Source organism: Scyliorhinus torazame, chromosome 22 (genome assembly GCF_047496885.1).
Source record: "Scyliorhinus torazame isolate Kashiwa2021f chromosome 22, sScyTor2.1, whole genome shotgun sequence".
Classification (NCBI taxonomy): Eukaryota; Metazoa; Chordata; class Chondrichthyes; order Carcharhiniformes; family Scyliorhinidae; genus Scyliorhinus; species Scyliorhinus torazame.
In genome coordinates, this window is record NC_092728.1 from 68,369,084 (window position 1) to 68,396,388 (window position 27,305).

Below are 27,305 nucleotides of genomic sequence, written 5' to 3' on the forward strand. Positions count from 1 at the left end.
ACAGTTTTAGTTTGCTCCTACATAAAGGTTTTGTTAAATATCTGAAAAGGGAGTGCAGTCTAAAATAACCTATACACGCATAGTCCAGGGACTCTATGAGGCTGTAAAAAAGGCAAGCTTCTTGGGAGTCCACAAACAGATGTGCCGAGGTCCCAGGTTCGATCCCGGCTCTGGCTCACGGTCCGTGTGGAGTTTGCACATTCTCCCCGTGTTTGTGTGGGTTTTGCCCCCACAACCCAAAGATGTGCAGGGTAGGTGGATTGGCCACGCTACAATTGCCCCTTAATTGGAAAAAACAAATTGGGTACACTAAATTTATTTCAAGAAAATATGTCCTGGTGCTGCCAGATGCTGGAGAGGTTCTGGAGGGCTGTTTTCAGCACCATTGCAGAGGTTTGTCTCGGCGTGGCAGGGGGACCTGCTGGAGCTCTTAACCCTGGAGTTGGTGAAATTTGCTCTAAGAGGTGGCGAGTGAGGAGGGAGGGACACTCGAGTGGATGGGGGGATTAATGTGTTGGGCGGGTTCATTGTTGTTGTAAAATGTAAAAAGTTGAAACTTTGGAATAAAAATACTTTTAAATCAAAATTAAAAAGACAGACCATTCCCCATCTAATACTGCATTGTGCCCATCATGCACTGCCCCTTCCTCATCGTGTCCTATTCTCTCATCCATCTCACCTTCTGATTCTTTCCTCCATTCTGTCCAGTGAGAAAACAAGCCTTGGCTCAGGACCAAGCACCACTCATTGTATTCCGTTGTTCACTTTCCTCCATTAGCCCCTCTTGCCCTGTCCCACCACTCCCCCTCCCTTTGCCTCCTTTCCATCCAATTCCCCATCGCACTTTCATTCTTTCTCTCCTCCCCTCTTCCTCCATCACCGCCTCATATTTCTACCTTCCCTTCATCCAGCTGGAACCAGCTGTCTCAGCACATTGCAATGCTCTTCATCTGAGTACCACAAAAGTGGGGCAGAATTCTCCCTAAAATATGCAGAGTGTCGCAGTGGGCAGGCAAAGTGGCGTTGAAGCCGTCGGCTCGAATGGTGACTTTCTCCGTCGTACTGTTCAGCTGAATGAATAAAGAAGGGCAATGGGAGGGTCCCATGGTGGAACCAGCCTTGCCAGCAACCTTTTGAAGAATGGGGTGCCATTTTTAAAGGCCACCCCATGCAGAAAATTGAAAGCTGGACACACCCTCCTCCCACACAATACTCCCCCAGCACTGTCCCCTGGTACTGCCCTCTGGCATTGCTCCTTTGGCACTGCTCCCACGGTACTGCCCAGGCATCCCCCTTCCCCCCCGCCCCCTCCCAGCAATGCACTCACCTGAGATCCTCTCGTGAGTCTTTTTACAGGCAGAGGTGAACACATTACCTCTGTTCACCTTTAGAGGCAGAATCAGAATAGCCCTAACTATCAAACACCTGGCATTATAAACCCTATAACCACATCATTAAGAAATGTCGCAATTTGTATATGCTAAAAGAGCAAGGTAAATCAAGTTCACCTTCAACCTTCCTGCTAGTTGCATGACACAATGACAATGGAACGCCCCGACTTATCATAGCAATCAATCTCCTTTAATTAGTCTCCAATAGGCATAGACATAAAATGAAGAAAACTGCAGGGGTGGGAAGGTTTGGGAACTTTAACTCCAAATTCACTTGTTCCTCCTATGCCTTCTACCTTTTCAGCGTCAAATCTCACACTACTCCTATACTGTATCCCATTTATTATAGAATCCCTACAATGCAGAAGGAGGCCAATCGGTCCATCGAGTCTTCACCGAACCTCTGAAAGAGCATTCTACCAAGGCCCACTCCCCACCCGATCCCTGTAACCGTGCGTACTGACCATGGACAATCCACCTTACCTGCACATCTTTGGGTTGTGTGAGGAAACTTACACAGACACGGGGAAGGACATGCAAACTCTACACAGTCACCCAAGGTCAGAATTGAACTCGGGGGCCCCTGGTGCTGTAAGGCAGCAGTGCTAACCACGCCACCAGCGTACCACCCTGCATTCGCTGAAATAAATGATCTACTGTGTATTTGAGTGAATCAATATGAACTGCATATTCCAGCCCGCGAGACAGCCTGTTCTATGATTTACCACACTCACTGGAGTATTGTTTCCACATCTCCAACACCACCAGGGTGCCGACCCCCTCCCTATCCTGTAAATCCCCTTTCAAAACACAGGTCTTACGGTTTTACCATTTGAGGTGAGGTCAAAGAACTTGTCACAGTCTATATTATCTACTCCACTTACAACACTGAAACAGAAATCATATTAAAATGGAGTAACTGAATAAAATGAGGGCAGGACAAGCCCTTAACTGGTTTCAGAGTGTTAAATCCCTCAAATCCTGCAAGAGGATAGTTGTTCCTACCAGCAATGCTTGCTGTCTTCGAGATTTTCACCATTGTCAAGTTAGCAGGAAAAGGCATTTTCAGCCAGATTGAGTGGACTGTTATAATCAAACTAAACATTCCTAAACGTACAACTAACATAAGAGGAAATTGGCTTCCAACTAAAATAGTGAGAGGAATATTTGTCAGAATTGAGCCATCCGGCTTCTGAAAATGGAATAAGTAATTAGCAGATTAATTTGTCAGGAGTGCTGTGCTGTTTTGGAAAGTCTTGTAAACAATTTCAGTTCCAGGAACATCAGAATAGCCTGTTTGCAAATGTATTATCTAAACTGGGAAACAGATTGCACAGCACCAGGCCTTCCATCTGCCACAGACCACCATTTATACAGCAGTTTTATCACAAGTGTTTAAAGTAGAAAATGGATCAGTCACTGAATAATAATCTTTATTATTGTCATAAGTAGGCTTACATTAATACGGCAATGAAGTTGCTGTGAAAATCCCAGTCGCCACACTCCGGCGCCTGTTTGGGTACACAGAGGGAGAATTCCGAATGCATGTCTTTCGGGACTTGTGGGAGGAAACCTTGGAGCACCCGGAGGAAACCCACACAGACATGGGGAGAACGTGTAGACTTTGCACAGACAGTGACCCTGGTGCTGTGAAGCAACAATGCTAACCACTGTGTTACCATGCCGCCCATAAATCAACATACCCACATTAAACTTTATCAGAACTCCTCACTATTCTTTCCAGTGTTTATTTGATGCAGCTTTACTTTTACAGATCCAATTTTGAAAATCAGATCTAGCATCACTGCTGCAACTTTGAAATATGTAACTGTTGTAGTTGTTAGCATATAAATAACACACATACTTTTGTACTTCAATCCATCCTTAGACAGGGGCCTGGATTCCATTCTCCCTGACGCAGAAATCGCGTTTGGCAACGGGCCGGAGAATCCATTGTGGTGCCAAAATCGGGAGTGGCGCCGGTTTGTGAATTCTCCGCACCCTGAAAAACGGAGTACTCTAGGAGTATGCCGTGCTGATTATCCACGGCCTCAGGCCAGTGCCTGAGGCCCGCCCCCATCCTCGACCGGCCGAGTTCCCGACGGCGTGGGTTACGTGTGCTCACACCGTTCGGGAACCTCGCGTGGTAGCCGCGGACTCAGTCCCAGGCTGTCACAGTCGGGGGGAGGGCCAATCCGCGGGTAGAGGGGCTTCATTCGGGGCTGGGGGCACTGTGGGTGGGCGGTCCGGGGTGCGCGAGCGGCCGATGGGGTGCACTACTTTGGCTGTCCAGGTCCGCAGGCTGAGTCTGCCATGAAGCACAGTGCTGCCGCTACAGGCCTCGGAACGGAAGTGCTGGGAGCCGTATCGGCAAATAGAGCTACAAGCTCTACCCTGCCTCTCTGTTACCCCCCAGCAAAATGGGGAATCAGTGGCCAGTTTTCCTGCCGTAAAAGACCACCGTTTCCACGCCAGCGTGGGGACTTAGTCTCCAAAACAGAGAATCCAGCCCCTGATGTTTGCAAGAGCATGTGCTTAAACATATTATAGCACTGCAGGGTTTTCTTTGAACCAATATATCTAATAAACAAACTTACTTTTGTGAACAGAATTATAATGCATTTGAGGTGGCCATTCGCTGACGATGTACTGAAACTGCTCTAACTCTAGATGCATCAGAGTGAAATTTCAACAGCCAGAAATGAAGGAAAGATTTTTTAAAAATTGCAATTCAGCCATCATGAATCAGCAATAAAGGGTTAATGGCATTCCAAAACGTGACAATAATCCTATTGCAACAATATTTGTCCTTACTTGTTTCCTTATTGAAGCAGGTATGGTGAAATTTTCCCATGTAGAACTCCAAACCAATAATGGCAAACATTACGATCGCAAAGAACAAGAGGAGCCCAATCTGAAGCAGTGGGACCATGGCCTTCATTATCGACTTCAGTACAACTTGTAAACCTGATTGAAGAAAGGAAAAGGAATTGATGGATTTTCCAAGGGAAGTAAGAACCACAAAACCAAGGCAGGTAGGCGCAGATACGAGACAGATCGGAGATATCTGACTGGCCGGGCAGAACAGGTTCGATGGGCTGAATGGCCCCCTCCGGTTTCCGTGTTCCTAAATCAGCTGGTTTCTTGCTGAGTCAATTGAAATTGCATTTACCCTGTTGAAAAAACATGCCTGATTCATAATTACATGTTCAAGCCTCTTATTTACAGGACGTAATTAAACAGAAATGTTGGTGATCGTGAAAACTAGCAATGAAGAAAAATTAACCTGTCGGTACGTTTCAGTTAGAATAAACGAACTGCAAACAAAATACAGAGAGAGCACGTTTGAAAATATTAAATGGCTATCTCTCCAGCAAAAAAGAAAAAAATATCCATATGATACATAACTTGCAGTTATCGATATATATTTTAGACAACATCCTGCAGATGTGTCGGTAAAGGCAAATGTTCATTTTAAAAGAAGTATGCAAAACATGAAAAAAATACTGGTAACATTAGTTTTAACTTGAATGTTTCTTTTATGTCTTACATCGAAAACTGGAGAAACAGAAAAGGAATATGTTGAAAGAAATACACTTCCATCTATAGATCCACAGAATCCCTACAGTGCAGGAAGAAGCCATTTGGCCCATTGAGGGTGCACAAACCCTCTGACAGGCCCACTCCCCCCCCCCCCGCCCCCCCGCCCCCCCCCGCCCCCCGCCCCCCCCGCCCCCCCCCCACCGCCCCCCCCGCCCGCCCCCGCCCCCCCCCCGCCCCCGCCCCCGCCCCCCCCGCCCCCCCCCCCCCCCCCCCGCCCCCGCCCCTGCCCCCCCAAACTGGGAATCGAACCTGGTAACCTGGAGCTGTGAAGCAACAGTGCTAACCACTGTGCTACCGTGCCGCCCATCGGAAGCTCTGGGGTATCTCATGCAAGTTTCCTTATTCAGGCTATACTATCTTTAACCATATTTGACTTGAAAGTGGTCATTTAATCAAAGCATTAGGACTGATTATTTGGGATTAACAATGAATCACGTGTCTACGAACCAGAAAATGGGAATAGAGTGGATGGGGCTCTGACAGCTCGTGCAGTGAAACATTTCACCTGGATGAAGTCAGCCTGCAAGTTAGGAAATAACACTGAACTCCACTTACTGCATGATAGATCTCTGTTTTCACAAAGTCTGAATGTACAAGATCAACAGAATACTGACGGAGATGATTTCTTCTTGTGGGCCCGGCAGCTGCAAGTTGCTGTCTGATCTTCCCTTTTGGCAAGGGGCTGGATGGTCCCCGCTGTAGCTCCCCTCTCCCCTTTTGCAGCTGCAAACCCATTCCGTCAGCTTTCCTGAGCCCCAACCATCGGTCACAGAGCAGGTTGCTCATCACGGTATTGCCCAATAGTTAGAATTTTCCACGCAGGCTTCTGAAGCCCAACTGTTAGACTGAAATGTCATAGAATCATAGAGTCCCTACATTGCAGAAGGAGGCCATTCAGCCCATCGAGTCTGCACCAAATATGGGTCAGAAGCCCCCACTGGACGGAAGTTAATGTTTACAATCGAGATCAAGATTTTTTTAATCCAACCATGGGAAATTGGATGAAAATCAGTGAATGGCACTACATTGAAATTATTATAGTGTATTTAACTGAGTGGTGATGTTGACACTAAAAAGGAGATGAGACTAAGGTCCATGTGACCCAAAATCACACACCAGCTGCCACTTGAGGCTCAACCTCCCCCTGTGCATCTTGGTATCCTCGGAAAGGTTCACTGAGGAACTTGCTGCAACTATCCAAACTGCCCCATCCCATTCTCTCCCCACCCTTTCCACCTGTAAGGGACCAACCTTGACAACATCATTCCCAGTTCAGATTCTGTGGAATCTGCCAGCTGATTGGTGATCACATCCCCTCGCCACATCTCCCTCCAGAATGTACGTTCGCTTGTGAATGCAACCTCGGGCTCACTGAGGGTGATCACATTGACACCATGGCCTTGGTGGATACGTGGCTATGGGGTGATGACACCTTTACCCTTAAAGAAACTTACCTGCCTTTCCACCACCTGTCCCACTCAAACTGTTGTGGTGTTGCCTTATCTCTAAATCATACCTTGGTCTGTCTCCCTACCTTTGAACATCTTACCTTGTCCTAATCCATCCCCTTTGAAATCTGTGTTTTGTTCCCCCCCACCCCAAGCATCACACCAATTTGTGGAATGCCTGTCCTCCTCAGTTTCTGCACCAAGCTACTTCTCATCCTTGGTGATTTTAACCTCCATCTCATCGCTTCCTGCTCTCGCTCCTCTTCCTTTTCCTTTTCTTCATAAATTTAGTGTACCCAATTCATTTTTTCCAATTAAGGGGCAATTTAGTATTGCCAATCCAGCTAACCTGCATATCTTTGGGTTGTGGGGGCGAAACCCACGCAAACATGAGAATGTACAAACTCCACACAGACAGTGACCCAGGGCGGGATCGAACCTGGGACCTCGGCGCCATGAGGCAGCAATGCTAACCATTGCACCACCGTGCTGTCCTCTCTTTTCCTACAACTGTCCAATGATATGAACCCTTTTACCCACATTCACAGCCACTCGATCTTGACATCACACGTAGCATCACCACTCCCAATGGAGCTATCATGGATATCACAGTCTTTGATCATTTCCTTGTATTTCTCTCTATCCATAATTCCCTACCCCTTCCAACCCATCAGCCCCTCTCTCACAATCTACATTGGCTTTCTGTTTAGCAAGGCCTCAACGTTAAAATTCTCACCCTCATTTTTAACTCCCTCCATGGCGTAGTCCTTCTCTATCTCTTTAATCTCCTTCATCCCCACAACCCTCCGAGAACCTTTCTCTGGCCTCTTGATATCTCAAATTTTAATCACCCCATCATTGGTGGTTTTGCCTCCAGCAGCTTAGAATCTAAGCTCTAGAACTCCCTCCCTAACCTCTCCATCTCTCCACCTCACTTTCCACCTTTAGCACATTCCTTAAAACCTATATCTTTGACCAAGCTTTTGGTCATCTGCCTCCATACCACCTTATGTGCCTCTGTTTCCAGTTTTGTTTCATTATGCTACTGTGAAGCGTCTTATGACAATTTACGGCAGTAAAGGTGCTACATAAGTGCAATGTTGTTGTTGCTGCTGTGGAAAGTAAACAGCAATGCACGTGGAACTGGGTCAGGCTCAGTCAGTTAGGCACGACCTATTCACCTTGGAGACCATGTTTACACTCAGTCCTGCATAAGCAGAATAAAATTATTTTGAGGTTGGGTAGCTTTAATAATTTCCTCATGGATCAATGGAAGTTAAGCACAAATGGTCAATATCACACAAACATTGTCGGCCTAAATGTCCTCGATCAACGCATTTGATGTTGTTCCCTCAGACCCATTGCTGACAGCTGCGTACAGGAAGCAAACTGTGCGACACCACATCCATCCTCAGAACTGTACATCACTCACACTTAGAGCGCAAATACATGGCGCAAGACAAAAAAAAGCCCCATGCATCAGACGTGAACTCCAATCAACAGCGAAGCAATGTGAACAGATGGTGGTCTGCTGGGCTGTGCCCAGAGGTGTCATAAAAAATTCTATATAGCATAGAAAGTGTCTGCTTGCTGTTGGCCAGTAGGTAGTGTTAGAAGACTCAATGCTGGATGGTAACATCGCTTGGATGGGAAGGAGTGGATACAAACGTAAATATGAGAACAGAATGGTTTCACCAAATGTGACTGGAACAGGTAGACCCATAGCATATGGAGAGGTTGGAAATGAAGTTTCATTTGCCTCAAGAATGTGAGAATTCCTGTTTCCCCATTTATCATTTGAAAGCATTAACCGCAATTTTAATGCAACAAAGTTGGCTCATTAAAATATATCCAGTTGGTTAAGAAGCAAAACATGTTAATTTTGAGCGGATAAAACAGTCGAAGATTCCTTGCACCAGTTTACAAGTCATTTTTAATAACACACATGTGCTCATGTTTTTTTTAAAGTTGTGTCATGAACATTGAAGACCATAAAAACAACCATGAACTTGAACACTATGGAATTAGGCAATTTGCAAAATGCCACTAACTAATTATTTTTGGATAAATGCTAATCCCGATAGAAAAGTAGTGATTAATGACCAGTGAAGGAGGGTATCGGAATTTAGTGTTACATTATAGATTTTATCTCGGTTTTCTTTTGTCAGTAATAAAATGGTGTTCTAAGGTTCTACAAAACAACAACAACCTGTATTTATCCACCACCTTGAAACGTAATAAAAAGTCCCATGGAGTTTCACAGGAACGTTTTAAATGAGAATGTGACATCGAGTATGACATTAGGACAGGTGACCAAAAGCAAAATCCCGCAAGAGTCAGAATACTGGAATCTTGTCGGTGATATCTTGTTTTCTGGGGCGTCATTCTCCGACCCCCCAGCGGGTAGGAGAATGGCCGTTGGCCGCCGTGAATCCCGCCCCCGCCGGTTGCCGAAGTCTCCGGACCGGATATTCGGCGGGGGCGGGAATCGGGCCGCGCCGGTTGGCGGGCCCCCCCGCTCGATTCTCCGGCCCGGATGGGCCGAAGTCCCGCCAGTAAATTGCCTGTCCCGCCGGCGTAAATTAGAGTACTTATTTACCGGTGGGACAAGGCGGCATGGGCGGGCTCCGGGGTCCTGGGGGGGCGCGGGGCGATCTGACCCCGGGGGGTGCCCACACGGTGGCCTGGCCCGCGATCGGAGCCCACCGATCCGCGGGCGGGCCTGTGCCGTGGGGGCACTCTTTCTCTTCCGCCTCCGCAACCGTCTCCACCATGGCGGAGGCGGAAGAGACTCTCCCCACTGCGCATGCGCGGGAAACTGTCAGCGGCCGCCGACGCTCCCGTGCATGCGCCGCCCGGGGATGTCATTTCCGCACCAGCTGGCGGGGCAACAAAGGCCGTTTCCGCCAGCTGGCGGGGCGGAAATTCCTCCGCCGCCGGCCTAGCCCATCAATGTTGGGGCTTGGCCCCCAAAGATGCGGAGCATTCCGCACCTTTGGGGCGGCGCGATGCCCGTCTGATTGGCGCCGTTTTGGGCGCCAGTCGGCGGACATCGCGCCGTTTGGGGAGAATTTCATCCCTGATTCCTGCCCTGATTCTGCCCCCCTCAGCACCAGAAAGGTCAGGACCCTCATTTATATAAATTATCACATTAAAGGGCTTCCCCCCATATGTTGCCCCATATTGGCATCTACCCCTTGCCAATGTGACGCCATGTCGGTGAGGTTTCCAACAGGGTTTTTGAACAACAGGAACCGGGTGGAGGAACCCACCAGGGTAGCACAGCTATGTATAGCTCCCTGGAAGGCGAGAGACAGGCCCAGGCAGTACCCCAGCACTGCCAGGTGATAGTGCCAGGGTGCCAGGAGCATTACCAGTACCAGGGGGTAGAGCCAGGAGCAGTGTCAGGAGGTGGGGGCCAAACTGGGGAGCTCCTTCGGGGGGCGGTTCCCCTTATCTGTGGCAAGGGGGAGGGGGTTCTCCCTGTCTGTGGGGGGAAGGTTCCCCATTATCTGTCTGTGGGGCGGGAGGGTGGGGGTAATGGGGGTGCCCTTATGCATGTATGGGGGGGGGGGGGGGGGGGTGCGGGGAAGTTCTTTGTTGCTTATCAGAAATCGGGGCACCATGGTTAAAGGGATTACCAGCGTTGCCAGCTTTTTCCAGCCCTGCTAGCACGATGACGTTGGCCAGGCCTGCAGATTTATTTTGCACCAATTGCTGGATTGTCTGGTGTAGAAAGCCGATGGTGAACCTGCGGGTCGCGGGCCAGTTTTCTTACCTCAGCCAGCACTTGGTGGGAAAATAGGAAAATTCCTCCCATTTTCTGGAAGATATGATTTACTGAGTATGACTGTAAAGCTGTTGCTGTGGGACAACTCTCCAAATTCAGGAACAAGATGTTAGTAAGAGGGACTTTGCAGCGTCGATGGAGTTGGGTGTGTCATTGTCGTTTCCAGTGCATTGGTGGATGGCAAGACATATGACTAGTTTCATCCCCTTTAGACTTTGTAGTGGCTTATCATAACTGAGTGACTTGCTAGGTCAATTAAGAGTCAACCACATTTCTGTGGGCCTGTAGTCACATGTAGGCCAGGACAGGCAAGGTAAGGACAGCAAATTTCTATCCTTAAAGGACATTAGTGAACCAGATGAGTTTTTATGACAACCAGCAATGGTTTCATGGTCACCAATACTGAGGCTACCTTATATTTCCAGATTTATTAATTGAATTTAAATTCTACCAGCTGCTGCGGTGGTGCGATTTGAAGCCATTCTCCCGGAGCATTCGTCTGGACCTCTGGATTGCCAGTGCAGTGAAATTACCACTACACCACCACCTGTCATTTGGAAAGAGGAGGATAGAAAGGAAGAGAGGAGGAGAGGTTTAGGGAAACAATTGCAGCGCTCAGGGCCTACCAGCTGACAGCACAGCCTTGAATAATCACCTGAGGCCAGTGTTAGAGCAGTGGAGATAACTCAGAGGGTTGGAGGATGCATTGGATCACAAAGATTGGGAGGGCAGCACGGTAGTACAGTGGTTAGCACGATCAATTGCACAAAGACTAAATTGGTTACAACTGTGGCTTTATTACAGTCAGATGCGTGGCCTCCTGCTGCAGCTGGCGAAATGGCAGGGCACTGGAGGTCATGCATATTTATCCAGTTCTCCATGGGCAGAGCCAGCCGTCAGGAGCTACCGGCGAACCTGTAGTGCAGGTCCTACCTTACATCCCCTAATACAGTGGTTCACCACATTCACCCCCTGTTAAAAAATGAGTCCAGCGGGGGTGACGTGAAACTATATACAAATAGTGCAATCAGGTACAGTGGTAGGAAAAAAAAGAAAATGCCATGTTGACGGTCCGGAGTCCGTCAAAGGTTCAGCCGGTCCGGTGCTTTGGTGCTTCGTTGGGAGCGGCGTAACGATGGCGGCGAAGTCGGTGGTGGAGGTGGCACCGATGGCGGTGCTGATGCTGGCCAGTCATCGGGGAAATCCGGGAGCGTGCCGAGGTCCTCTTCGTCCTCTTGTGCGGAAAAGGGGGGGAATGGGGGGGGTGGTCTGGTGGGGTCAATATTGGCGGCGCGGTGGGAGGGGGGTGTTGGGGTGGAACCTGACGGTGCCAGGTCCCTGAGTGAGACAGTATCTTGGTGGCCATCGGGGAACTCAACATAGGCATATTGAGGGTTGGTGTGGAGCAGGTGAACCCTGTCCACCAAGGGGTCAGCCTTGTGGAGTCGGACATGCCTACGGAGAAGGACCGGTCCTGGAGCTGCGAGCCAAGTCGAGACTTCCTGGGGAAGGTAAAAACACGTTCATGGGGTGTGTTATTAGTGGCGGTGCACAATAGTGACCAGATGGAGTGTAGAGCGCCAGGGAGGACCTCCTGCCAGTGAGAGGCTGGGAGGTTCCTAGACCGAAGGGCCAGCTGGACGGCCCTCCAAACCGTCCCATTCTCCCATTCTACTTGGCCGTTTCCCCGAGGGTTGTAGCTGGTCGTCCTGCTGGAGGCTATACCCCTGCTGAGCAGGAACTGACGCAGCTCATCGCTCATGAATGAGGATCCCCTGTCACTGTGGATGTAGGCGGGGAAACCGAACAGAGCGAAAATGGTGCTGAGGGCCTTGATGACGGTGGCAGACGTCATATCAGGGCATGGGATGGCGAAGGGGAATCTGGAGTACTCATCGACCACACTGAGAATGTACGTGTTACGGTCGGTGGAGGGGAGGGGCCCTTTGAAATCCACGCTGAGGCGTTCAAAGGGTTGGGAAGCCTTCACCAGGCACGCACAGTCTGACTGGTAGAAGTGCGGCTTGCACTCCGCACAGACCTGGCAGTCCCTGGTGACTGGCCTTACTTCCTCGACAGAGTAGGGCAGATTGCGAGCTTTGACCAGATGGTACAATCGAGTGGCCCCCGGGTGACAAAGGCTGTCGTGTAGGGCCTGGAATTGGTCCACTTGTACGCTGGCACATGTACCTTAGGAGAGGGCGTCTGGGGGCTTGTTGAGTTTACCGGGGTGATACAAAATCTCGTAATTATAGGTGGAGAGCTCGATTCTCCACCGCAAGATTTTATCATTTTTGATCTTGCCCCGCTGTGTGTTATTGAACATGAAGGCTACCGACCATTGATCCGTAAGGAGAGTAAATCTCTTACCGGCCAGGTAATGCCTCCAATGTCGCACAGCTTGAACGATAGCTTGAGCCTCCTTTTCGATGGATGAGTGTCGAATTTCCGAGGCATGAAGGGTGCGGGAAAAGAATGCCACAGGTCTGCCTGCCTGGTTTAGAGTGGCGGCAAGGGCGACGTCTGAAGCGTCGCTTTCTACTTGGAAAGACAGTGACTCGTCCACTGCGCGCATCCCAGCCTTGGCGATGTCTTCTCTGGTGCGGGCGAAAGCATGTTGTGCCTGGGCCACGAGGGGGAATTGGGTGGCCTGAATGAGTGGGTGGGCCTTGTCTGCATAGTTTGGGACCCACTGGGCGTGGTGGGAAAAGAACCCCAGGCAGCGTTTGAGGGCCTTGGGGGAGGGGAAGCTCCATGAGGGGGCACATGAGGTCGGGGTCGGGCCCGAGTAGTCCGTTTTGGACTACATAGTCAAGAATGGCTAACCGGGTCGTGCTAATCATACACTTCTCTTTGTTATAGGTCAGGTTGAGAAGAGTGGCAGTGCGGAGGAAGGACTACGTTTGCACATTACAGGATGCGAACGTCATGGAGAGCGCCAAGGTTTCCTTCTCCGCCAGTTCGAGCGTGGCCCCTTCCAGTAATCGTTCTCGGATGCAGTCCGACGCCATTCCCGTCACGAAAGCATCGCGCATGAGGAGGTTCGCTTGTTCGGCAGCCGCAACGGCCTGACAGTCACAGTCCCGGATAAGTGGAATTAGTGTCCGCCAGAAGTCTTCGATGGACTCACCAGGTAGTTGCGAGCGGGTGGCGAGTACATGCCTGGCGAAGAGCGTGTTCGCCTTCTGCGCGTAGTGTTCCTCAAGGAGTTCCATTGCTTTTGTGTAATTCGTGGCGTCTTGGATCAACGGGAACACGCTGGAGCTCAGTCTGGAGTACAGGACGTTTATCTTCTGAGCCTCCATTGGCGCGGGGTCTGCAGCGTTGATGTAGGCCTCAAAACATGCTAGTCAGTGAGTAAAGTCTTTTCTGGTGTCGGGCGAGTGCGGATCCAGCTGCAGGCGATCGGGCTTAATCCTGATATCCATTCTGTGGAAAATCTGACTGTAATAAATTGATGCACGATCAATTGCACAAAGACTAAAGTTGGGTACAACTGTGGCTTTATTACAGTCAGATGCGTGGCCTTTGCTGCAGCTGGCAAAATGGCAGGGCACTGGAGTTCTTGCATATTTATAACAGTTCTCCGTGGGCAGAGCCAGCCGGCAGGAGCTACCGGCGAACCTGTAGTGCAGGTCCTACCTTACATCCCCTAATACAGTGGTTCACCACAGGTCCCAGGTTTGATTCCCCGCTGGATCTCTGTCTGTGTGGAGTCTGCACGTTCGCCCCGTGTCTGCGTGGGTTTCCTCCGGGTGCTCCGGTTTCCTCCCACAGCCTAAAGACGTTCAGGTTAGGTGGATTGGCCATGATAAATTGCCCTTAGTGACCAAAAAAAGGTTAGGAGGGGTTACTGGGTTGCGGGGATAGGGTGGAAGTGGGGGCTTGGGTGGGTCGGTGCAGACTCGATGGGCCAAATGACCTCCTTCTGCACTGTATGAACTGTGTTCTGTGGGTGAGGCCAAAAAGCAAACAAGGATGAGAATTTAAAAATCAGGACATTGCTTGTTCGGGAGCCAATGTGGGTCAGCAAGTAGAAGGGGTTAGATGACCGGGATTTGAAACAAGAGAAGCAGAGTGTTGGAGGCCCTCAAGATGCCAGAGGGTCGAATGTGGGAGCCCAGCCAGATGTGCCACAAACAAGTTCAGAGGTAACAAAGATATGAACATGGGTTTCAGTCTGCCTAATATTTAACTGAAAGAGGTTTCTGTCCACTCAGTATTGTACGTGGAATAAGCAGGCTCATAATTTGGCGAATGTGGAGGAGTTGAAAGAGATGATAGTGGGGTAAAGCTTGATGCCGTCAGCATACTTGTGAAAACAAATTTTGTGCTTTTGGTTGATGTTGCTGAGAGGCAGCATGTAAATGAGGAATAGGACAGTACCAAGGAGAGATCCCACATAGATAGATTATGAGGCTGTATTTCATGTACACTTTTCTAATATGATAAATGTAATACTAATTCTTAGACATTTGAACAACGTACTTGGAATTCCTGATACAAGTTTCAATGGTCGAAGTACTCGGACAGCCCTCAAAGTCCTCAGGTCAAAGTCCGTTCCAACAGTGGCTAAAATCCTGCACAATAATAAAGATTTGAACATTAACTTTCCAGCAAAATCACCGCACAGTAAATAGAAACAATTTCACAGAAAACAATGTTCAAGTAGATGAAAACTAAACCTAGGGTATCAACAGTTCCTAAATACATCATTGTCTACAAAAAAGAACAGGATAGCATTTACAAATTCAGGTCAACTCTTTCAATATCCTATTTTTGAGTCATCTTTCATATCGATTTGTGCCGGGTAGAGAGGTTTTGCGAGGTGGACTGTAGCCAGTTAAAATGGCTAACTCCCGATTAGAATGGCCAAACCCCGATTTAAAATGGCGATGGGAAGAGGCTGATGGGAAAATCAGCCAACAGGACTCAATCAGGCAGCTGCAGGCAAAACTGTGTATTCGCCTCTGGGGAGGCCAGACAGAATCGATACCTGCAGCCATCAACATAACAACACACCAGCCATCTGAATATAAACTAGCAATCCCCGGGAACAATGTGCAACAAATTAGACACACAAAGCCAACCCAGACTTTTCGGCGTCAGCAGGAGCCTACACAAATGAGAGGTGAACAACCACCCCAAAACCGCCCATCGATCAAAGAATCGCTCCAGCATTGGAGAATATCAAACCAAGTGATTGGGATGAAGTCCAAGCACTTGGAACCAGGTACAGGGTCCACCCCGAAAGGCGTGAAGCCCCTGGGGACTATAAGAATAGAGTCCAAGGTCAAATCGATCTTTCTCCAACCTCCCGCACCCTTCGAGGCCCTTCTGCTGACCTTCTACAACAGCTGCGAGAACCGTAAGTCTTACTCCAACGCTCGCTACGAGATAGGCACTCCTGACTATCGACCTATACCCGCTTTGAATCCTGCAGGCTCAGAACCCATACGAAAGGCCATTCGTTTCCCTGACCTGGTGGGCCATTTCCAAAGTTAAGTATTGGCCTGTTAGTTGTAGGAAGTAGAATTAATGTATAAGTATTGATTACTGTATATAATAAATGTGCGTTGATTTAACTCTTACTAAGCGGTGTGTTGGATTATTGATCATTACTCGGACTTGAACCACGTGGTGGTATCAGAAAGATACTGGCGACTCAAGAGCAAAGGTGATAGAACAAGAGCAATTAAACTAAGGCTAAAACGAGCAACAGGACCCTGCATGCTTGATAATGGTTTGGGTGCATCTCAACCCATTTTACACTGAGTCCTCATAAAGGAGATTGAGAGACAAATTCGTAATTTAGTAATCTTTATTGTCACAAGTAGGCTTACATTAACACTGCAATGAAGTTACTGTGAAAAGCCCCTAGTCGCCATGTTCCGGCACCTGTTCGGGTACACAGAGGGAGAATTCAGAATGTCCAAATTACCTAACAGGGACTTGTGGGAGGAAACCGGAGCACCCGGAGGAAACCCACGCAGACACAGGGAGAACATGCAGACTCTGCACAGACAGCGATCCAAGCCGGGAATCGAATCCGGGAGCTGTGAATCAACAGTGCTAACTATTGTGCTACCGTGCCACCCATAATGGGGTGGAAGGAACAGCACGAGGCAGAAGCTGCTTTAATACAGCTTTCATACCATGGGGGCTGGTTTAGCACAGTGGTCTAAACAGCTGGCTTGTAAAACAGAATAAGGCAGCAGCGCGGGTTCAATTCCTGGACCAGCCTCCCCAACAGGTGCCGGAATGTGGCGACTAGGGGCTTTTCACTGTAACTCCATTGAAGCCTACTTTTGAAAATAAGCTATTATATTATATTATATGCTTGGGCAAACTTATCAAATTCTAGCTGGCTGCCAGAAAGATACTTTTTTTATAAACTGATTCAGCTTAGTTCACATCCTTCATGAATCTGACAAGTTCACAGGGTATTGCTGCTAACACAAAACAAAATAAAAACAACCAGTGACTTTGGGAGTGGAATTGGTCCTCGCCAGTAGTGCATTCTATTCCAGAAACCCAACTGGTTAAGGATAGAACTGAAGTCAATCTTTACATTCTTGTATTTAATTTACAGAATTATACATTACACACTAGCCCAACAGTTGGAGTTTTGTTCCCTATTTTGTTCCATCTGTTCCCTGTTCCAAGTTGTCCTTTGACACACTGCTTACTTCTGTTCTGCCATGAACACATTCTGATCTTTTAATGTGCCACTATCAGCACCCTTCTAAATCATTATCACCCACATTTATATTCCCTTTGTCTTTCTGTCCACAACATCTTTGTCAATCTCCACCTACTTCTGGCCCTCTATCCAGCCCCACTGCTCCATGTAATCCCCCCTCCACAACAGTATAAATCTGACCCTATTTCCAGTTCTCTCAAGCTTTGACAAAGAATCATCCAGACCCAAAATGCTACCTCCTTTTTCTCTCCACAGATGCTGTCAGACCTGCTGGGATGTCCAGTATTTTCTGTTTTTGTTGGAGTTTTAGTTTGTTTTTATAAATCAGTATTCAATAAATGCCCCCCCCCCCCCCATTTGCATACAGGCAAAGATTTTGAGGCCCGCCCGCCACCTGAAATCCAAAATAGGAATTTGAAAAGCCAATGCACTTGTGTTTCGCCTGTTGCTCCCCCTGTGGAAAATCTCGGCCACAGTTGAACACAATTAATGTGCAGCTAAAACAATACGTGCTCACAGTGAATTGGCAGCCAGTTTTACGACATGTTTCTTTTAGTGTCCATTGACTTCAATAAAATAAAATCTGGAACGATGTAAAACATGCTTCTGATTCGCTGTGAGTGGATTTTTAAAGATTTTACCTACTCCCATTCTATTGGTCAGGGTGGATTTAGATCTGGATTCCAGAGATGAATTTAATAATTTCCCTAAGCCACATTTCCATCAAATCCCAAATTGTACTCAAATTCCTGAGCAGATTTGGTAAACTTTGTTTTTCTTGCTAGCTTTATTGCGTTGCATGATCGAACGATTTACAAACTTATGTTCAAAATACTGCATTTGATTTATTTTGTAGAAACACTTTGTCGCTGTACGCACACAATATTATGGATAAAGCATGCACAATGCTTTAATCTATTCTCCAAAGACTCAGGAATGAAGGGAGGTTGAAAGGCTTAACGTATTTTAGTAGATCGGATTTATAAAACACAAAACTGTTCAGCCAAATAAAGTCATGTTTGAGTATTGCTCAAAAAATTCATTTTGTTGAAGCTTTTCATCTTGCACTCATCGGATCGTGGATATGTGGGCCGAAGTAGGGTCAGTGCAGACCCGATGGGCCAAATGGCCTCCTTCTGCACTGTAGGGATTCTATGATTCGATGTGCAGGTTGGGCGGATTGGCCATGCTAAATTAGTGTCCAGGTATGTACAGGTTAGGTTACGGGGATAGGGTAGGGTGGCTAGGGGAGTGGACCCATGTAGAATGCTCTTTCGGAGGGTTGGTGCAGACATGATAGGCTGAATGATCTACTTCTGCACCTTGGGATTCTATGAACCTCCGACTGTATGTAAAATAAAAGTTATACTGTTAACTCTTTCAAACTGTACCAAGGTGGTGATGAACCAAAATGTTCCAAGAGCTAACGCATGATCCTATCTGTAATATAAACCTATTTTGCAGATAATAAATCAGTGGGCTAATTCACAGGGTTTTTTTAGACATCGGTTTGACATGCTTGATTATCACCAGTGATTCCTGCCTGGAACCATAGTCCTACTTTCAAAGATTCAGAACATTTCCCATTTTGCGAGTAAATTTGCTTCAGTTCTGACAAAACAAATCTGAATGCGGTTGGTAGACAGTAAAAGTATTTCCAGCAACTCTGAGCTTCATAAATTGATTGATTATATAAAACAACATCCTTCGCCTTCATCTCTTGGCAGCATAAAATACTCTGACGAACAAATGTATTTGGTGATGCACTATTTTATGAATGTACTGTTCAACTGCAGTCAACATTAGTAAATTAGTGTTTATGGGAAGCATAGTATGTGCAGAATCATTGAATCATACATCGCAAAAGGAGACCATTTGAACTGTGCCAGTTCTTTGAGAGAGCTGCTCAACTAGTTTCCCTCTCCCGTCTCTGTAAGCTGTGACTGGACAGCATTCTCATGTCTGAGTCACAAGGTTCAAGACTGGCTGCAGGGCTTCAGCACAAAAACCAAGGCTGACACTCCAGTCAAGGACGGGGGGAGCACTGCACTGTCGAAGGTGTCATCACTTGGAAGATGCATTAAACCAAGGCCCCTTCTGCCTGCTCAGATGGATGGAAAGGATCCCATGGCATTATTTTGAAGAAAAGCAAAGGAGTTACCCCTGGTGTCTTGGCCAATATTCATCCCTTGATCAACATCAAACAAATAAATTTTCTTGACATTATCACATGGCTGTTTGGGGGACTTTGCTGAGCGCAAATTGGTCACTATGGCAACGATTTAGAGGTCATGTTAGCCGCAGGCGCAGTTCCTGTAATGGCTACTAAATCTTGCGAGGTGCTAAAAACGTGATGCCCGACAGCGAGATTTGGATTGCGATCTTTCCAGCCCCCGCTCTGATGACGTGATCAGGCTCCCAACCAGGAAGGGCGTAAGCCTGATTTCCATGCATTACCATCTCATTAGCAGGTGTCATGAGGCACCGTCCACCCTCATTGTACCTTCCCACCCAGCCGGCTGATGTCACACCGGCGAGAATGACTACCGCTCTTAAAAAATGGAAACCTGGCACCGTGACATCCGAGAGGGAGGTTGGAGGCGATACGCATGCCACCGCTATCCACCAGGGCGTCCCAAGAGGAGAGAGGGCAACGGACAGCTCTGGGTGATGTGGAAGGGAGTGACCAAGATGAGGGTAACAATCAGGGGTCTCTGACTGACCCTGAGGGGGTCTGTAAGTCCATTTGCGGGAGTCTGTGAGGTCTGAGGGAACTGTGATGTTGGAGGTCTGTTTGGGGTCTGTGAAGTCAAAGGGGAGGCTGCAAGATTGAGGTGTGTGGGGGGGGGGGGGGGCTTTTGTTCTGTGCCAGCCTGGCCAGCTGAGCTGGGTGGGTGGGTGCCCACATGACAATGCTTGCTGGTGCCTCTTCCTCTGAGGGGGGATGGGGGGGGGGGGGGGGGGCTGGAGGGGAGGGCTGTTGGCGCTGGCTGCAACTGACGATTTCCTATCCAATGATTTATTTATTACGGAGGGATGACAGCAATGAGCTCCCTGATGGCTTCAATTTGAGTTACCAGGATGCTTATTAGCACAGCCTTGCACTGAGGGATGAACCAGTTATGCCCAGTTAGTAAACTGAGATTTATGTTTATGACACAGTTGGGCCCTCAGGTGTTAACCCTTTGTACCATCAACTCCCCACATCAAAGACTAAACCTCAGCTTTTCATGAGAGGGCTAGCAGACCTTGTGCCTCAGAAACAAGGGCCAAGGGCTTCACCTCTCCCCAGGGCCCCCAGCTACTGCATTAGCGGTCCCATTGGATTCACCCTCCATCCCAACACCCACCTCGTCATCCAGATGTGAGCGTCCAGGTGTGACCACAAAACCCAAGACCCCGCTGAAAGAGGCTTCAGAGGTCCGGTGGGCAGGAGGACTAGGGGACACCCACATCACAACATGGTTTCAGGAAATCCAGCATTAGAGAGGACACTTGGGTGAACCTTCTGGATATGTCTGCTCCCATGTTCCCTGGGGCTCGCGAGGGCTAACACTTCAGGAAGTTTGTGATGGGGTATCCCCGAATGCTAGATGCCCATTCAATGTAGGAACAATGATGATGACTTGCAGTGAAGAAAGGGCTGTGATGCTCTTCAACAAATGTCTGACCTGTCTGGCTGCTGGCAGCTCTCAAACTCCCTGTGTCTTGGGTCATTTCAAAGCAGTGATGCGCAGTCACATCACTCCTCATGTTGTTTCAGGGTACTCGGGGTTCGTTTAGAGGACTTCCAGTATCATTATTGAGTCCTTTCAGTGTGAGGGAAACACCTAAAATGAGGTGACATAGAGAGGATGGAGGTGGCGCTTTAAATCTGAATGCATCCCTAACGTTAGATGGCCATTGCTGTCACCGATAAGTAGAGATCAAAGTGGTGAACAAAAGTGAGTTATAATACAGAGTGAGATCAAATATATACAAATTCAGTGCTCCACATCCCTAAGTGACTAACATCACCCATGCCTATGCTGTTCGACTACAATTCCTTGACCACCCAATCCCACTGCTATGTCCAGGTATTTCTCAGGATCTACACTAAAGTTGAGGCAGATTGCGCTCTGCCATTCCCCACTTCCTGAGATGACGGGCAACCTCGGTGGGGCCGGCACCTGGAAGGCCCCAGCCACATTGTGGGTGGCAGAGGTGTCGTGCTGCCACCCTGCTCTGTCTTCTGGGCTGGAGGCGCCTCGGTCTCTGGAAAGGGTGAGTCAGGTGGACTGGATACTCCCAGGGCCTCCTGCAGGTAAGTAGTTGCCCTCCTCTCCTTCACAGCAATCATCTGTGTCAGGGCACCCTCTGTGAACTTTGGAGCTGGCTTTTTTGCTGCCCTCTTCTTCGCTGGACTGTGAGCAAGTGCCATAGAGTTGTTTAAACTCAGCGCCCCCCTTGATTAGACTGCCCACGGCAGCCGATTCAGACACATTGTGCCACAGGCGCGGCATTTTTCCCTTGAAAACATTTTTTGCCCCCACAAGTGTCTAACAATTTTGGTCTAGAGCGCATAGATAATGCCAACGGGATTCACCCTGGTTTTCGAGCCAAAAATGACAGCCAAAGTTTGGGAAAATTTTGCCTTATGTTTCATACATTACAACAACGACTACATTTCAAAACTACTTCAATGGTTGTCAACTACTTTGCGACATTTCGTGGCCATGAAAAGCATGTAAAAAATACAAATGTTTCTTTTTATGCAGCCTTTTTTCCATAACCCTGTAAATGTTTCCCTTTCAAGTATTGATATGGTTCCATTTTGAAAGGTACTATTGAATTTGTTTCCGCTATCCCTTAAGCAGCGCCTTCCAGATTAGAACAACTCTCCCGCCTCAGGTTGTTTTGTCAATAGACTGAGGAACAAAGTAATCCAAAATTCCTCACTGCACTTTTGCGCAATGTTTATCATGCTTAGTTCTGCAATGTTCAATCACTATAAGGATAAAGAGAAATGATTGTGGCAGAGTTCAATCAGGATTGATTTCTTTGTCTCTTCGCCGAAAGGGCATTACTTTACATTCCCTCAAAACGTTATAACAAACCGGTAATAATTAAAGGAATTATTGTAGAGTCCAAGTATCCCTTCTACCTTATAACTCCAAAAGCAGTTAGGTAACACAATACTTGAAGAAAAGGTGGGCACCACTAATAATAACCGCATTTGTACTTAGAGTGCTTATTGACCACAAAGAGCGTCCTTTAGGGAAAGGATATATGAGAAAGTCTCCAAGCCTGAATCTGCACTAATCCGGATGAAGACAGTCTTCCATTTGAGTGCTGAAACCACAGATCATTTTTCACATACACAAGGTTCCTTTAATAGAATGTGAAACCTATTACACTTCTGCCTTTCTCATGCTAGGGTTGAATTTTGCAACATACACTTGCCATCCAGTTGCTTAAATCTAGCATTTCAAAGCAGATGCATTAAGTTAAAAAAATACACATCTTCAAAATTGAATATAAAAATATCAGACCTCAAATCAACAGAAACCCTGATGAATCCTGGGGTAGTGAAAACGGAATTATTTTCACCCACAATATATGTAGCAATGGGCACGTTTCTCCATTTGGAAGACTAAGGGCTGAATTCTCTTGTCCGGAGCATGTGTCTAGTCTTTCGACAAAAACGTCAGCGCCGCTCCTGCACCAATGCTCCGCCCGGAGGCGGGCTAGCAGCTGCGCGACGTAAACCTACGGCGTTCCCGACAAAAACGGCTGGAGAATTGCGGGTACTGGCCGCGCATGCGCACGGCGGCAACCTGCAGCGGTCAAGCCTGACAACAGGGCGCCGGCCGCACCCGGACCCAGCCTGCCAGATAGTGCCCCGCTATAATCCCCCTCACCACCCCCAGACCACCTCCCACCAGCCCCCCCAGCCCCCGCCGAAGCCCCTCCCCCCCCGGCCAACGGCAGATTCCCCCACATCTGGGGCGGCGCGGGACACAGTCCACAGCTGCCACGCAAGGTTGATGAAACCTCAGACCACAAGTGACCCACGCTGTCGGGAAGTCAGCCCATCGTGGGCGGTGCATCGGGGGAGGGCCTTCAGGAGACGTCCTGAGGCCATCCCAACGCCGTGTGGTGAACTCACCGGTGACGTTGTTTTGGAGGGGGCGGAGCATCCGAAAACTGGGGCCGCCCCAGATTTCGGCGTCAAAAGGGATTCTCCGCCTGATCGGCGAATGTGATTTTGCCGTCAGCAATCGGACAATCCCGCTCTATTGTTCTCCCGCCAGAGGAGAATTGCTATCGACATACGTTCGCTCTGGGAGCGCAAATTGGTAAGCAATTCAGTATCCCTTGCCATGCAAAGGGCTGGGGGTGCTAATGCGGGTCCGTCCGGTGACGGTGAGGTGCTCTACAGGGGGGAACTATTTGGCAGGCCAAGTCCATGAGCGGCCGGCGCCATATTGCATGATGCAACGGCTGCAGGACGCTGCCGCCATGTGCATGCGCGGCCTTGGACCCAGCAATTCTGCAGCCGTGTCGACAGCTAGGGTTGGGAGCTCTACGCTGCCTGGCTGCTAGCCCCCCCCCCCCCCCCCCTGGAATGAGACTCGGTGGCTGTTTCATGATGATTTTTCCGTTGTGAAATGCCACCATTTTCACGCCGGCGTGGGGACTTAGTCTCCAGAATGGAGAATCCAGTCCTATGTTTCCATACTATTTCACTTGTTCATGGGAATTATTACAACAACAAAGGTTGGGACTGTATAGAATACAGGATGAAACAACAATCACATTGAGTACCAGTTGTCACAAGGATTTCAACCCATATCACAACCTCTCTTATGACAAAGGTAAGTGTCCCATATGCCTTTTTCACCAGTATTAACCTGCCCTCCCGCCTTTAGAGATGAATAGACAAACACGCCAAGGTCCCTTTGCTCCTCGGAACCTCCCAATGTCAGGCCATTCATTGAATGCTTCCTTGTGTCTTGTGAGAGTACCTTTAAGAAATGGGTGTTTATAAATGGGTGTGTATATAAATATCTGTAGTGAGAGTACCTTTAAGAAATGGGTGTTTATTACTGCAGTGCTGTCAGAGAGGGGGTGGAGCTGGGCTGTCTGTCAGCTTTTTACTTTCGTTTTAGGCCGTTTGCTGCAGGGTGTGTTTTAGTTTCGTTTCCAGAGTTGGATAGCTACAGTCACAGCCAGAAGGTGCATGAATCTCTCTCTGTAATCTAAAAACTGTAAATCGATCCTGGTGATTTAAAACTAATAACAGTAGTGACTTTAACCTGATGCGTTTCTGGTAAAAGGTGTTTCTTTTGTCCGGATGTTGTTTGGGAAGTTATTAATTATTACCTAGTGTTGTATTCTTTGGGGGTTGTATTTGAATTGATGGTTGCTAAGATGTTCACTTTATGTTTTAAAAAGGGTAACTTGAGTTCATAGAATATGTACCACACCTGTAGAGTGGGCTGTGTGCTCCCCATACCACAATCTATTAAAAGTTGTGGGTCAGGTGAACTCCATGATGCACTTTGGGGTTCTCTAAACACTGGCCATAACACTTGTCACATTACTCCTTCCAAGGATTAAATTCCATCTGCCACCTTTCTGCCCATTTGCCCATCCCATCTACATCTTCCTGTAATCCAAGACGCTCAGCCTCACAGTTAACCACCCAGCCAATCTTTGTGTCATCCGCAAACTTACTGATCCTACCCCCCACATAGTCATCTATGTCGTTTGTATAAATGACAAACTATAGGGGACCCAGCACAGGTCCCTGTGGTACGCCACTGGACGCTGGTTTCCAGTCACTAAAGCAGCCCTCTGTCACCATCCTCTGTCTCCTACAGCTAAGCCAGCTTTGAATTGACCAAGTTACCCTGTATCCCATGTGTCTTCTTCATAAGCCTCCCCTGTGGGACCATGTCAAAGGCTTTGCTGAAATCCATGTAAACTACATTAACTGCACTACCCTCATCTACACATCTGATCACATGCTCAAAAGATTCAATCAAATTTGGTCGGCATGACCTCCTCTGACAAAGCCATACTGACTATTCCTGATCAAATCTTGCCTCTCCAAGAGGAGATAGATTCTCTCCTTCAAATGTTCTTAAATAGTAGGACTACATTAGCTATTCTCCAGTTCTTTGACACCTCCCCCAACACCAGAGAGGAATTAAAAATTTGGGTCAGAGCCTCTGCAAAGATTGGTCCACAATGTCAAACATGGGGGTCTGGATTCTTCGTTTCAGTGGCCGGATGAAGCCCCTGGCTCCCGCACCGCACCGCAAATGGCCGGAGAATGGCTCTGTCTGTGGCTGTGCATGTGCACACCGATGACCTGCAGCAGTTGCGTCGTACAACATGGCGCCGTCCATGCGCGGACCCGACCCGTTATCGGCAATCCCACAGGACACCCCCTGGCCAACCCCCACCAGTCCGCCCAGTCCTGGTGGAAGCCCCCGACCAGCAGCACGGATCCCGGCCGAGTGTGGCGGCGCTAGACACAGTCCACAGTCGCCAGGCCGGGTTCCCAACCACTCAAACCACAAGTCAACCGCGTGGTTGGGAACTCAGCCCATCGGGGGCGAAGCATCGCGGGAAGCCCTGCTGATGACGCGGCAACGCCAAACGCCGCGCAATGCGATGACGTCATTTCGGAGGGGGCGGAGACTCGAAAACCGATGTCAGACCGGCGCCGCCCGGATTTGGCCGTTGGAATGGATTCTCCGCACGATCGCCAGTTACGATATCGGTGTCTGGCAACGGCGAATCCCGTCCGGGATGTTCTTGACCATGTTCAGTCTATGAAAAGTAAACAGTCAGCAACGTTGAGAAAGAGAAAACTGCACACTGAGGCACCCATGTTTATTCGCATATGTGTAAAGGGTCAATGGTCATGTTAATGATGATGTAAGCATGACATCAAGGGCAGAAGTCCAAGGGAGCAAGGGGGTCTCTGACCAGAGAACAATGTACTTACCACAAAGTCTTGGATGTCAATCGTCCTATTGACAGCTGCAAGAGAAGCTAAATGCTGATTTTCTCCAAATCACTCGTAGAGTAAGATAAACCTCTCCAAACTAATAAAGAGCAACAAGCATAAACCATGGTGATGACAGCCCAAAATAATATACATCCCGAAAGGCGTTTAAAGAACGACTTTGCAAGTGTGAGTGGCAAACTACCTGCACACATTCTGGTGAGGTACGATGAATGCAACAGGCAAGGCTGGTGAAATGGAGAAAGAATAGATTTGTCTCATGGAGCAGGAGAGATAGAAGTATAAAAACGCAGGAGAAAAGTAAACAGGCATCATTAAAAGTGCCATATATAAAACTCCAGATTTAAAACAAATGGATAAACAGATGCATTACATGAGCTATTGTACTATGTAAACGAACACAGCTGTCATTTTGTTTTCCACGAACCAGGTTGGGCCAAGTTAGAGAATTGTAAGGGTCCCTGGCTAACATGTGCATTTGCCTGCCTTCTGCAGAAGAAAACAAATTGTCGCCTTTAAAATACAACAGCTCCCAAGGTTAAAGTCATGTTTCTTAGCTGTTGCTCCACATTGCCTGTGGCATCCATATGAACAATCTCAGCAACCGTAATAAAATTTGAAACGTGTTTTTCCTGTTTCTCACTGAACTACGTGTGGCTACATTCTCTGGCATTGCATCTATAGAAGAGACATTCAAAGGCCTCGGTAACCATTTTTCTGTCTCTTCCTTACCAATTACCGAACTTCCCCATTCCCCAAAATAAGAAAAGGGAATATAATCCAATATTTAGCAGGAAACCACCTTAAGACCCCCAAGTAAACTCGGGGCAGAATTTTACCAACGCTTCCACTGGCGGGATTTTGCAGTCCCGTCGAAGTGAATGGGCTTTCGAATGGCTCGCTGCATTTTACAGCCATGCCCCCACCACAACAGGGCTGTAAAATTCCGCCCGTAGATCTGAGAGGGGATTGCTGTAAAGGTTGGTTGCTCTTGAAGAATTGGTAATTGATCCTTAAGCGATTGTGTGAAATTTAGAAAAAAAACTGCACATCAGCTGCATATTGTATCTCACTCACCCCCCCCCCCCCCGCCCCACCCACCCCCTCCCATCTAACTTTTTGCCTTTGTTTTTCAGTGGAAGTAAACACACCTGGGGATCTGCTGTTTACTTGCTGCCGCACATTAGTTACTCGTAATATTGAGGCGCCCAAGTCAAATATCATTTTGTAAGTCAACCGCAAATATAAAGGTCCTATTTGCATGAATACTTTGGTGAACACCTGCCGTGGTACTGAAGCAGTTGTATTATTTGTGGATTTGAGATGGTGCTTAATGAATGTGGCACAC

General features: G+C 48.1%; 1 protein-coding gene across 1 annotated transcript in view; it reads right to left on the reverse strand.

Annotated features, from left to right (window-relative positions):
• cacna1ba (calcium channel, voltage-dependent, N type, alpha 1B subunit, a) overlaps positions 1 to 27,305 on the reverse strand; it is a 949,382-nt gene that overhangs the window by 644,256 nt on the left and 277,821 nt on the right. The window contains exons 4-5 of the mRNA XM_072488273.1: positions 14,721 to 14,812; positions 4,206 to 4,358 (exon numbers count right to left, since the gene is read on the reverse strand). Coding sequence (XP_072344374.1) covers positions 4,206 to 4,358; positions 14,721 to 14,812 — 245 coding nt within the window. The remainder of the gene's footprint in view (positions 1 to 4,205; positions 4,359 to 14,720; positions 14,813 to 27,305) is intronic.